The 13,732-nt window shown below is 37.5% G+C and overlaps 2 protein-coding genes across 2 annotated transcripts; both read right to left on the bottom strand.

The window, feature by feature from the left end:
• LOC107598601 (solute carrier family 35 member G1-like) lies at window positions 1-6,875 on the bottom strand. The gene is made up of 3 exons (XM_016289994.1): window positions 6,459-6,875; window positions 2,256-2,430; window positions 1-1,031 (listed from the first exon to the last, which is right to left on the bottom strand). Exons 1-3 carry the CDS (start codon window positions 6,751-6,753, stop codon window positions 284-286), a joined length of 1,218 nt encoding a protein of 405 aa, XP_016145480.1. The 5' UTR covers window positions 6,754-6,875; the 3' UTR covers window positions 1-283.
• An 833-nt stretch (window positions 6,876-7,708) lies between these two features.
• On the bottom strand, window positions 7,709-13,449 carry LOC107598600 (leucine-rich glioma-inactivated protein 1-like). Its single transcript, XM_016289993.1, has 8 exons — window positions 13,025-13,449; window positions 12,813-12,884; window positions 11,357-11,428; window positions 11,194-11,265; window positions 10,442-10,513; window positions 10,195-10,364; window positions 9,188-9,352; window positions 7,709-9,037 (listed from the first exon to the last, which is right to left on the bottom strand). The coding sequence occupies exons 1-8, from the start codon at window positions 13,207-13,209 to the stop codon at window positions 8,220-8,222; spliced, it is 1,626 nt and encodes a 541-aa protein (XP_016145479.1). The 5' UTR covers window positions 13,210-13,449; the 3' UTR covers window positions 7,709-8,219.
• Between the last annotated feature and the right edge of the window lie 283 nt (window positions 13,450-13,732).

Raw genomic sequence — 13,732 nt, 5'->3', positions numbered from 1 at the left:
ATGATAAAACAGTACTACTGTCTCAACAGTAGTATCTTGATTAAAAAATATCTGTTGTCTTCACTAAAGAATATTGACTTTAAGAAACTACAAAACCGCTAAAAATACTGTCATATACTGTACATACTGCATACAGTAAGGTCCTAAAATCAAAGACCAAAGAAAAATTCTCAGACTTTCGATGTAAATTATTACAGTAATACAGCTTCTTTGGTATCTAATGCAGCAATTATTTGTAGCAAACATATAAAATGTTTTTTTTCCGTCTCACTAGAATATGCAATCAGCTCTTATTTTTTGTGTTGTTATACCACTTCCTTATGGCCACCCCACTAGTGCTGCTAATCACACACAGCGCTCCTCCCAGACTCCACCATGTCGGTTTGCGGTTGAGGAATAGGAACTGCAGAATGAACGCCAGGACCACATCCATCGTCCTCATCAGTGCAACAGGTCCTGCTTTCTCAATCTGCAGGGCTTTGGTAAGGAACGTCTGGCCGGCAATACCGAGCAGCCCGATGGCCATGAGTGTCCACCTGTCCCAGCCGCAGAATGGAATGGTCCATTCGTCCAAGATGAACAAAACAATGACACACTCGATGAGTCCCAGGACTGCATAGTACCACACAGAGAGGTAGTAATGAACACTTTTCCCTATTTTTCTCAGAATGACCATAGTGCAAGCTGCTCCGATCGCCCCTGTGAAGGCAGCCACCGTGCCTTTGATGTGATTGGTGTAGTCTCCTTCGATCCCAGACAGCTTTCCACCAAAGAGGAAGGGAGGTCTGGCTATCAGTATGACGCCGGTGAGCGTAAACATGGTAAAAACAACGTCCCATATGGTGAACCTCTCCTTGAGGAAAATCCAAGCCAGCAAGGATGTGAACACTGGATTACTGAACATTATAACTGTGGCATCCGCTAGGGGCATCTGCAGAACTGCATAATACAACAATATCATGGCGTTGGAGCCCAGGAACCCTCTGAAGAACAGGTAGATTCGCATACCTCTAGGTCCCAAAAAACCAGTACTGAAAAAATAAAGGTTGTAGGTTATTCCCACATTGTGGAGTCAAATTAATATTGAATCCAACAACAGGGTGAAGAGATTGATACTTGGAATATATTACACATTCAAAAGTAGTAGTATAGATTGATACTTACTTGAAAATTAATCAGATTTATACTTGTTTTATGGATTCTTTTAATGTATCAGATTCATACTTGTATTATAAAGCCTTACTTGTAAGATATCAGTTCCATACTTGTATTATAAAATCTTAAGATATCAGATTCATACTCGTATTATAGTCTTGTATCATATAAGATATATATAGTCTTGTATCATTTAAGATAGATATAGATTTTTGTAATATATCAGATTCATATCTGTATTTTAGATTCAAACTTGTAACATAAGATTCATACTTGTAGATTCTTGTAATATATCATATTCTATTTGTAATACATTCATATTTGTACTATGGATTCTTACTTGTAATATATCAGATTCGTACTTGTATTATACATTCAAACTTGTAATATATCAGATTCATACTTGTATTACAAATTCATACTTGTATTATATATTTTTTCTTTTTAATACATTAGATTTATATTTGTTTTATACTATCATACGTGTATTATATATTCTTGTAATTTTTCAGATTCATAATTGTATTATGCATTCATACTTGTACTATAGATTCTTACTTGTTATATAACAGATTTGTACTTCTATTACACATTCAAACAAGACTCATGGCTGTATTCGATCAAAAGGGTGCTTCTACTAAATACTGAGCAAAGGGTCTGAATACTTAGGACCATGTGATATTTCAGTTTTTCTTTTTTAATAAATCTGCAAAAATGTCAACAATTCTGTGTTTTTCTGTCAATATGGGGTGCTGTGTGTACATTAATGAGGAAAAAAAATTAACTTAAATGATTTTAGCAAATGGCTGCAATATTACAAAGATTGAAAAATTTAAGGGGGTCTGAATACTTTCCGTACCCACTGTATATCAGATTCATACTTGTATTCTAAATTCATACTTGTATTATATATTCTTACTTGTAATACTTCAGATTTATATTTGTTTTATACTATCATACTTGTATTAAATAGTCTTACTTGTATTATAGATTCATACTTGTACCATAACAGATTCATACTTGTTTCATAGATTCTTGTAATATATCAGAATTATACATGTAATATATCATAAATTTATACTCATATGAGAGATTCATACTTGTAATATATCATGGCTGGCATGACAAACAGCATCTGGAAGAAGCACCGAATTGCACTGATTTCTATGGCGTGCATCCCCTCAATTTTCTTCACAAGAAGAGCGGCAGCAGAGAAGAAGACGGATGCTAACAAGGTGTACAGGAGGCCCAGCCCTGGACATGCTGGTTTCTTTTCTGTGGATGAATATAACAAAACAGCTTAGCATCACACCTGTTAGTCAACTACACATAAATCAGATGGTATGCTGAATAAGTATTAGTTTTGACTGCATTAATAAATATTTGCTGAGAAAAGTCACTAAATGCTGACGATTCAAGTAAATTATCCTTGTGACCAAGGTTGAGCAAAATTCAGATTTGAAGAACTTGATCCTTTTCAATTCCTGAGTGTGAATTTAAATTTGGCCACCAACCACAGAAGGGAAAATTAGAATGACAGGAAAATAAATTTACTGAATTGCAAAACTGGAATTTGAATTTCTGTAAGTTCTTTCAAACCTTCATTTTTTTTACTGACAGCAGAATTCACAACAATATCCTTTGCATTTACGTACTTCAAGCTTAAATTGCTCAAATGGTGGGAAAATTCATTATTTTGAATTTACATCAAGTTCAAGAGGCATTTTAGACTTTTTTTAATGCTTTTTATATAAAACTGTACCACATTACATGGTAAATTGACATTTTCCACAACTCTTACGAAAATGAACCATGGTTACTATTGATAAACCATCGTTAACCACAAATTAACCATGGTTTTGCTACACTAACAATAGTTTAGGTACTTGTAGTAAAACTGTGGTTATACCAATGGTAATCAACATCAACACATGGTCAAAAAACCATGGTTACTACACTCTTACTATAATAAAACCAAGGTAAATTTTCTTAAAGGGGTGGTTCACTGGGTTTTTTCTAGGCTTGATTGTGTTTATGGGGTGCAGTCTAACATGTGTTAATGCTTCATAAAAAAAAAAAAAACGCATTATTTTCCACATAATTTACTTTTATTCCACACAGCTCTGTCCCTTCTCTGAGAAACGCGCTGATTTTTTCCAGTTTTTATGAAGCCCCGCCCTCAGAAATAGGCGATGGGCTCTGATTGGTTAGCTAGCCCAGTGTGTTATGATTGGCTAAACCACCTCTATTGGCTAAACGTCCCGCCCCTCACCTCAGCGGCATGTGCTCTGGTTGTATTGTAAACAACGGCGTTGTTAATATCGCTTATCAGTTTGAGCTTGATTGAGAAGCAGATGATATTATTGAAGAGGATCGTGCAGAACCTGTGCAAGCACGGCTCTTAATGGTAGGCCTATGTTTTTTGTTTGTTGTTGTCTCATACTTTTAGATAGGCTGTTGTAAATTATACTGCTTATGTTAGCTTTTAATATACGGTTTTTATTAAACTGTGTTAATATACTATATAATATATAATTAATATACGTCCTTATTAAAGCTTTAATACAGTACGGCAACTGCACGCGCGTCCATGTATAACGCTTCTCATAGCTATGTGAAAATAAGTGTATAAATGGAACAGAGCTGAGCTGATGATCTGAATAAGAGAGAGAGAGAGAGCGAGAGAGAGCGAGAGAGAGAGATGCAGAGCGTGTGCAGAGCAGGGGGACGCAAGGAACAGTATTAAGAACCGCTGCTTTAGAACACTGATTTTGAAACGCGTGAATCCATTAGAATCGTTAGAAGACAGAATCGCGATTCATATATGAATAGATTGTTACTTGCACCTCTAGTTTTCTCTTCCTCTTCCCTAAAGCAGCACAGCATGGCCTCGCCCCCTTTGCTGCCTTTTCCCGAGGGCGGGGTTTATCTGGGTTTGTGATGTCACGAACCCGGGAAGTAGCTCGTTGTAGTCCCTACCAGCCATTTTTGTAGGCATTAAACTGCCAGAACTTTAAAAGACGACCCCTTTAAGGTAATGTTTATTCACTGGAGCACCATATGAAACACTTTAGCACCTCAGTTTTTTTTAGACAAACTTTTTGCACAAATGATGGAAATGAGTCATGAGAAGTACACAGCATGATTTGGCTTTGTGGGGGGTGATCTGAATTTTGATCTTGGTGTGGAATGAGATGGCGGGAGCAAAACAGCATGAATCTCAACACACTGTTGGTGATTCTGTTTAACTTTGACACTGAAGTGATATCAAATGTGACGGCAAGGATTGCGCAACCAAACGCAACTTTACTACCTGTCGGTGAGCTGGGCTCATGCTCAATCAGGTTGTGTGGTTGTTGTCAACATTGAACAAACGCCAAACTGTATCAAATGTCTCTTGAGGACCTGGCCTCACACATAGATCATGGGCCCTGGAACATAACACATACCCAACAATACGGGTTTGAGTTAAAACAACTGGTTAACCTCTCCATGTGAAAATATGTCATTTGCTATTTCCTTTTTTGTAAGAGACAAGATGACAACCATGATACTTGAATATGGTAATCATTTAGTACCATGGTGTGCAATATATCAAAGTATGGTAATACAACTGGCTATCATCACTGTAGCAAGCTTCTATAGTGTTTTTTAAGAATGTACTTGCCTGGTCATACAAAATCTCATTTACAAATATAGTATGAAAAACAGCCAAGTCTGATGCAGTGCAAGTGTTCCCCTTTCAAATGTTACCATGGTAAGCACAGTTTCCTACAACAGAGCGTTACAGTTGGGTTCCGGGAGTAAAAATCCCATTCATTTCTCCATTGGGAAACCAATTTTTAAACACTGAACTTCTAAACCTCTAAAGACAGACTTCTTAAATTTCCAAAACCAAGACTACTGAAAAGTGGACGGGACCTGTTGTACTTTATTGTGTTGCAGTACACACAATTGCGGTAAATTAGCCACCACTGTAATCAAAATGCCCAAATAAATCTCATATTAATTTATAAGAATTGAACGGTAGAAATAATAACTGTAAAAACTTTATTTCTGGTTAACAGGTGGCTATAAGTAACCACAGTATATTTTAAAAGCGGAAACAATGGTTACTGTGGTAACTGTGTGTAAGGGGCTTGATACAATGTAACTGTTCTGTCAGCTTTTATGAAAAGAAGTTACCATGGTAACTGTCATTTATCCCTCAGTTACTACAGTTAATATTTAGTTACTGTAAAATCGCTATAAATTGATAAGCGATCACATTCAAAACAATCAGAAATATGTTGTGTTGGTAAAATCTGATTTACTTATGTTTAATTTTTGATGGCTAATACAAAAGTTACCACCACAGATTTACTGTAGTATCAATGGTACTCTTAAAAAAGATACAAGGGTTACCAGGTTGAATGTGTGTTAGAGGTTTGATACAAATCTGCAGTCTTGTCAAATCATTAATGGTAGGTTTCTAATACCAAGTTACCATAGATTTATTGTAGTTTATCTGTTGTACTTAAAAGTGGAAAGCATGGTTACTGTATGTAAGGGGCTTGAAAAAATGTAACTGTTCTTGTTAGCTTTTATAAAAAAAAAAGTTACCATGGTAGCCCTGCCATTTATTCCACATTTACTACAGGTAATAACAGTAGTATTGTTGGAATTTTAAAGATGAAGTGATGGTAACCACGGTATGTAACAGGTTTGATACAATAAAAAATAAACTCTTAAAGGTTACCATGGCCACCCTGTCATCCCTTATGAAAATTAACCATGGTTTAACTACAAAACAAACATGGTTTCTGTAGCTAAAACATGGTAACAACAAATTAATCATGGTTTTGCTACACTAACCATAGTTTAATCAAGGTACTTGTAGTAAAGCTGACAAATTTAGAAATCAATACACCAAAAAACATGGTTACTACACATTTACTACAATAAAACCATGGTTAAATTGCATAAGGGATTTGTCATAGCTACTACAGCTATTATTAAAACTCTCAATTAAGTAAATTAATATGGGGTGTCCTTGTTTTAACAGTTTAAGAAAAGATCAAAGTCTTTTTTTATATATACTTATTTCATTATTTATTTATGTCAGGTTGCTATAATACCAAGTTATCGTAGATTTATTATAGTAGTATCAATAGTTATAGTAACAGCAGTATTTAAAGTGCATTACCCATCACAGAGGACACACAGGTGTAGATATAGAAACAACAGAAATAGATCAAATTCAGGATCCATAGGTCTTTAATAAATGTTATCTTCCGATCGTGTAACAGTTACGCTCAGTTTACCTTTTTGAACTGCGTTTGCCCCCGTGTCCTCCTCACCATCATCATCCTCATCGCGGTCGGGGTCGTTTCTCTTACAGCAAACCGGCAAACAAACCCGGTACACCGCCGGGCCGACTGCGTCAGCATCCGCGTCCACTGGCACTTCTGATCGAGTTTGCAACTCAATTTCTTCCCCAACGTCCCCATCGTCAACTTTATGACAAAGCACCCTGATGTCGTCCGCTCTATAAGGGACAACAGATAAATCTGTGTCATTATTACTCACAGAGCCATTGCGCTGTCTAATATCACCCATGACAGAGGACAACAGCTGCTTGGCATACCTTGACCACGCGTCTTGGCACACGGTTGCCTTCGGGTAGAAATGGTACCGAGCAACAAGTTCAATAATTAACCTTGTACAAAGAAAGAGGTGGTTGAGTTCCTCTGCCGCTAGAGGAAGACAAAATGCGTTTGAAGAGGTGTTGGACGACAATGCCGTTTCACAGCGTTTGAATCCAGAGACTAAAGAATCACACACATGTACTTGTATGTCGATGTCATGAGATGTTCTCATGAGTCTTGGCGTTTAGTTCATATTTCACCAAATAATATTTGGCTAAATGAAAACGAAGCATTTAGGAACATTTTTTGTTCCTGTCGTCGACTCAAATTCCTTGTGTGTGTTTCTGTCAGGACCACTATCATCAAAGATGATTGACAATTAGCATACAGTTTGGATTGGCGGTATGGTTCCGTTCTGGGCAATAACTCGCTGCGCCTCCATGCAGCCTAGCATGGATGAGAGCAGCGATAACCCCCCCCCCCCCCCCCCCAGGGTAAACAGAACAGAACCAACATAAATGTATTGCAGATATCGGAAGATAATCAGAAGGCTGAACCCTGACTGACAGAGGAGGAGCTGGGGATGGAGGAGGGTAATTAGCTATTGAACAATGCGAAAACTGCTGATACTACTGCGGGACCTTATATATGAATACTTAAATAGGTGTCGTATTCCCATAGGTTGATGGGGATCAGCTGATGGGAGCTTGACTAACGTGACCTGCCAGAACTAACGCTACACTAGATAAACATACTTGGTTATAAAGCTCTTTCTGACTTCTGATAAGAGGAAGGTTTTTTTTTTGTGACAGGTTTCAGGCATTAGATTCACACTTTCACGTAAAATCCATGCATCACCACAAAGCAGGCTCATATTTTTTAAAGGTTTTATTAGTTCTAACAAAAACAAGTACCAGTAAACAACTAACCTTCCTTCCCACATTTACTTTACCTCAATACTCAAAACTGAAATCTAAGTCTAGGTTTATTGCAATCCGATTATTAAAAGAAACTGAGTCAAAAACAAGCTTCAAATCTATCACACCCAATGTGGTTAAACTGGTCGATTTTGTTTAAAAAAGTTAAAAATGGCTTTTTACATCACCGTAAAAATGTAAACAGTTTATTTGGCAGATTGTTACTAAGTCAACAGTTAACTGATTTGACCTTTGTTGTTTTCTTATTATACCTCTTTAGTGACTACACGGCAAGCATGAGAATATGTTAACAACAGCTTTTGTTGAAAGGGACAAAAAGAACAGGAAAAATGAAAAGTGCAGAGCAGATGGTGACAACAGAGAAAAAGACACAAAGGGCGTTTCTAGAGAGGCATTCATCTGGAATTATTATTATTTTTAGCGCTAGGCTAGATCATGCATGTAGTTTCACAATAGGCTCGACTGTGTCAGGGTCTGGTTCTCTGTGCTTCTCGGCACCCTAACTGCTTAGGTCGATCATCAAGTGCTCGTAGATCTGCGTCTTCCCTTTAAAGCTGGACGCCAGCAGGAACTCTCGGTTGTCAATGGACACCAGCGAGAATGCTCTGGGCGCCTGGACGTTGAGTTCTTGGAAGTGTACAAACTGGCCCTTCTTGGTGTCCCACTGATAGACCTGGGTTAGCGAGTAGTCGCTGCCTAGGATGGCGTACTGCCAGTTGCCGATGGAGACGGGCTGGAAGACCATGGATCCCCGCGAGGGCATTGTCTGTATCTCTGTGAACATAGAGCCATCCCACTTCATCACCTTGGAGTCACCGATGAAGCGCGTCAGACAGACAAACAGCTCCCCCTTCACCTTGAAGTGCTTGACGGCGTAGACGTCCTCCATCTCTGGAATGTCCGTCCGTCTGTCGAAATGCTTCTGGCTTCTGCTCCACTGGTAGATAACGGGCCGCTGCGAGCTGCTAGACAAAATAAGGTGGGGCTTGCCTGCGATATCCAGATACTCCACGTCAGTGTCACGGTACCAGGGATGGAGAGACTGGTGAGAGTAGAAGCCATTGCCGTTCCACTTGTACACCGTGGTGGAGCCGGCCTTTGAGCTGTCCGCTATCACGAAGAAGAACTCGCCGTCCACACGGAACGTCTCGATGTCGTTGGGTTTTCTGATTTTTAGGATGTCGATGTCCTGGATTTTGATGAATTTGTTGGCAGAGATGTCCATTTTGTAGATGTGAGAGCCACCGAAAAGTTGGGCGACTACGATGAAGAGGTGGTTATCGATGACCATTGGCTTGCACACTACCGTGGAAGTGCCTGTAATGACAACCACAGAAATGCCATTTAAAACCAATTCAGTCAATCAGTCTCTGCATTAAATAACCAGTTTTTGTGGCTCTGCAATTGGGGGATTCAGACCAGAGCAGCATTGCACTCTGGGTAGGAGGTGTGATGTGTGATACTCACTCTCTATGGTGTCATAAGCTCTGAACTCCATGTTGACGTGGTCCCATTCCATAAAGCTGCATTTTCCAGAGAAAGGCTGGGCGTATACGACATACTGATCATTCCCAAACGTAAAGGCCTCCACAGATATGGACTCAAATGCAAGGGTTTTCTTTAAAGCAAACTCTGCAACAAACAAACAAAGATTCATTTTTCATGAGATCTGATGGCCAAGTCATACTTCAAACCTTTCTTACAGATTTCCATAAATATATTCCGGCGCTATCCACATTCAATCAGTGCACTCACATATATATTATATAGCAAATCTCAACAATTTGATTGTTTATATTGTCACCATGCAAACAATCCAGTCCCCCAGTTCTAAACTGCTAAATGTGGACAATTGTGAAATAAGTTATTATAAATATTAACATCATTATTTTTGTGTGTGTGTATTGTGAAAGGCTATACAAATACAATTGACTTTACTTGACATTTTTGTTAGCTTTGAGGCTAATGGACAATATATTAGCCTGGCCAATTTATCATTTATATTTAGACATTTTGAGATCATTGGACTATAAATGTAGCAACTGTTATTAAATGTTACTAAAAGTTGAAGTTTGTAATATTTTATTTTATTTCAAATAACAAACAAGTTTTGTTTTTTTATGATTTTATTTTAGCTAAAGTTGGTTTAGTTCCAAAATGTTGATTATTACCAAAGGGCCATTAAAAAACTTATTGGCCTGATACTATTTGAAGTTATTTTGATATCTACATACTTTTGTACTTCTAAATGTTTTTGCCCGTTTTAAATTTACATTATTTCTCATTCAGAAAAAAATGTCCATAAATGATGAATGTTGTGTAATGTAGACTCATTTTTCAGGTATGAAATACTTTGTTTCTGAATTGCTTTAATTGATACATAATGCATTTCTAAGCATTTCCGCAGGCATGAAGGATCAACTTATTTCAAAGCCAGAATCTGTTGTACTCAAGAGAGTCTAGTGCACAGTTACCTGCTGTAATGCAGTCAAAGGACTGAGGCACCAAGTCATTTATCTTCTTCCCTTGATAGGGTGGAGGCCCACTGCAGTATAACTGATCCACCGTTGCATTAGTGCTGTACATCCATTCCACCAGCCACTTCAACTTACAGTCACAATTGAACATGTTTCCTCTGAGATCCCTGCTCAGTGGATTTACAGATTATATTCTTGTATATTACATAACAAGAAAGGTAGACATGTGCTGTAAAATACATACACTTTTGATAAGGCATCTATTCCTTTGAAAATATCTTTGGGCAGCGTCTCAAGATTATTGTAGGCAAGACTCCTAACAAACAAAAACGATTAGGTAACACTTTACAATTAGACTTTTTTATTGTTAACATTAGTTAACTACATTAGTTAACATGAACTAAGAAAGACCAATTCTTGTAAACTATTTATTAATCTTAATGTTAATCTCAACATTTACTGATTGTTGTGAGCTAACATGAGCACAAACATTTTCATCAATTAACATGAACAGAAAAATGCACACTAATATATATATATATATATATATATACTGTACATAATAATAATTAATTAAATATAATATTCTAATAATGTATTTGTGTTTTATATAGTGCTGTCAAACGATTAATCGCGATTAATCACATCCAAAACAAAAGTTTTTGTTTACATAATATATGTGTGTACTGTGTATATTTATTATGTATATATAAATACACACATGCATGCATATATTTAAGAAAAATATGTTGTGTTTATATATTAAATATGTTTATATATAATATAAAATATAATAATATAAATATATAAATGTATATACATGTAAATATTTTCAAAATATATACTGTATGTGTGTGTATTTATATATACATAATAAATAAACACAGTTCACATACATATATTATGTAAACAAAAACGTTTATTTTGGATGCGATTAATCGCGATTAATTGTTTAACAGCACTAGTTTTATAGTTCCAAAACGTATATATACTCACAGGTGAATGAGAGATTTCAAACCTCTGAAGGCATGGGGTGAAATCGACTCGATTTTGTTGTTTTCAATAAATCTGAAACAGAGTGTTGCATTTATATTGAAACTGAGTGGTAATCTAAAAAGACTGAATGAGGACGTTTTCAAACATAGAAAATCAAACTTACAGATATTCCAGATGTGGCAGGCCTTGAAAAGCATCTTCGTCAATGGAGTCGAAAGAATTGGCTGTAAACAATCTAAGAAGTCATCGGAAAAAACAAAACGCAGTTCCAGTGGTTTCAAAGTTTGTTTCTCTATAATAAAGGAATAGTTCACCTAAAAAATTTTTTTAAATCGCTCACCAATGGATACTCTGCAGTGAATGGGTGCCGTCAGAATGAGAGTCCAAACAGCTGATAAAAACATCACAATAATCCACAAGAAATCCACACCACTCCAGTCCGTCAATTGTGTGTTTGTAAGAAACAAATCCATCATTAAGACACTACACAAGTCCTATATGCATGATAGTGATTTCTCCAGTGTAAATGTCATCTTGCCTGAGTCAGGAGAGAAATATAAACAAATCAAGAACTGTTTACATGTGAAAACACTCTAAACAAATATGTGGGTGGATTTTGATGTGAAAGGACAAGAGGGGATGGACTTTTTCACTGGAAGAAGTGTTATTATGGATTTTCGCCACAAGCGACAGTTTAAAGATTCACATTTGTTTCTTACAAACATGCAACTTTTTACTTCACAAGTTGTTAACTGAAGGACTGGAGTGCTGTGGGTTACTTGTGGATTATTGTGATGTTTTTATCTGCTGTTTGGACTCTCATTCTGACGGCACCCATTCACTGCAGAGCATCCATTAGTGAGCAAGTGATGTAATGCTAAATTTCTCCAAATCTGATGAAGAAACATATTCATCTACATCTTGGATGACCTGAGGCTATTTTCATTTTTGGGTGAACTTTTCCTTTAAGCAACGTTTCATTTGTATTGTGCGACCACAAATATTTTTCACTTCAGAAGTTCAATCAGCCCCAGACATGAGTACATGGCTATCAGTTTCATCTTGATGAAGACAAAATATCATCAGCATTCTTTCTGTTTTTAATTCTATTGCTGAAAGACCCCTGTCACACTCAGTTATTTGCATGTACCATCCAGACTGCTATTTTCACATAATCTTCTTATAAATTCTTTCCACGTGTGCTGCTGATGACAAGCACAATCAGACCAAACACCGGGTAGAAAAGATAAAAGACTAGTCATATTTAGCATAATACTGCCAGTCACATTTGCATTTTTCCTTCAGCATTACTTCCTTCTTTCAAGCCTTTCCTAAGCACATTTCTAAGGATTTGAGTTTTATAAATTGGGAGCATTTGTTTATCACGAGGACAGGGCCATGTCCCTCACAGAGCAGATGCATTGCATAATATTCACACCAATTTAATGGCTTTGAGAAATTAGACACGCTGAAGAATGTCCCCAAACTGGCCGTTTTAAAAGGGGGGCGGGCTGTGATTGCTTAGAACAAACATGGGACCACTTAACATGGTGATCACCCCATCCTAATAAAGAAAAAGAAAGAAAAAACAAACACACATAACACTAACAGAAACTCACAGAAGCTGAAGGGATGGCGTGTGGAGAAAGCTTCCCCCTGCAATCTCAGTGAACCCAGACTTCACAAATGATCTGTTAGGAAAACAATCAGTGTAATTTAGATGTAAGCAGAGCATGCAGAACACATGCATATTCAGAGATTCCTGCATTGTGTTGTTATATTAATCCGTGCTGTACTGGAACATAACGTGAACTGTAAACTGGACACTTACAGTGAGACGACATCGGGAGGGAAGCTGTGTGGCACAGATCTAACGTTTTCACACAAGGCGTTATCTTTGGTGCATGTGCATCCAGAGGGGCATCTGGGCTGTTTGCCTCTTCTGCTCTCCGCTAACAGCAGTAGAGCGGCGACCCAGAGCAGAAAAGTGTATCCTCTTATGTTTGCATATCCCATTCTGTCCCGGTGTGCTCCTGAGTGCCGCGCGCTGCTGCTGTGGTGTTTTCGCTGGTGATAAGTGCTGGTCTGCTGCTCGCCTCCCTTCAGTTGTGTCCGTGTGATGAATGTCTATGTCTCAGTGTGTCAGGCGCCCATCCAAACGATTCGTTCTGCTACAATGGAAATATCCAGCGGGCTTAGATTTCCTTAGTTGCATGCAGATTTTGATAATAAACCAATTTTATTTTTGTCTGAACAACCGAGAGAGAAAAAAAAACTGTTAAAATGAAAGTGAAAAAAAAAAAAAAAAGATGATCGTTAAACAATTCCTTCAGATCCTGGGAGAATCCCTCTTTTGCATCATGATGTACCAGCTGCTATCCAATGGTGTTATTACTGTGAATGCGCATGAACCAAATCCATGAATAAGTGGTAGTGAGAATATTCATGAGGCTTTGGAGAGATGCACCTGCGCCCCTCAAGCAATCAGAAAGAAATAAGAAAGAAAGAAACACTACTATGATGCTATATGCTTTCATGT

The sequence above is a fragment of the Sinocyclocheilus grahami genome, unplaced genomic scaffold, assembly GCF_001515645.1.
Source record: "Sinocyclocheilus grahami isolate Dianchi unplaced genomic scaffold, SAMN03320097.WGS_v1.1 scaffold253.1, whole genome shotgun sequence".
In the NCBI taxonomy this organism is placed as follows: domain Eukaryota; kingdom Metazoa; phylum Chordata; class Actinopteri; order Cypriniformes; family Cyprinidae; genus Sinocyclocheilus; species Sinocyclocheilus grahami.
This window is presented reverse-complemented; position numbering and strand designations above follow the sequence as displayed.

Excerpts from the sequence above, each read along its gene's own strand:
- LOC107598601 (XM_016289994.1), bottom strand. The coding sequence starts at position 6,753 with ATGGGTGATATTAGACAGCGCAATGGCTCTGTGAGTAATAATGACACA. Across the intron at positions 2,431-6,458 it reads GGCAAACGCAGTTCAAAAAG|AAAAGAAACCAGCATGTCCA; the intron begins GTAAACTGAGCG and ends ATTCATCCACAG. Across the intron at positions 1,032-2,255 it reads CCAGCCATGATATATTACAA|TACTGGTTTTTTGGGACCTA; the intron begins GTATGAATCTCT and ends TTATTTTTTCAG.
- LOC107598600 (XM_016289993.1), bottom strand. The coding sequence starts at position 13,209 with ATGGGATATGCAAACATAAGAGGATACACTTTTCTGCTCTGGGTCGCC. Across the intron at positions 10,514-11,193 it reads TTGAAATCTCTCATTCACCT|GAGTCTTGCCTACAATAATC; the intron begins GTGAGTATATAT and ends TTTGTTTGTTAG. Across the intron at positions 10,365-10,441 it reads ATAGATGCCTTATCAAAAGT|GGATCTCAGAGGAAACATGT; the intron begins GTATGTATTTTA and ends TCCACTGAGCAG.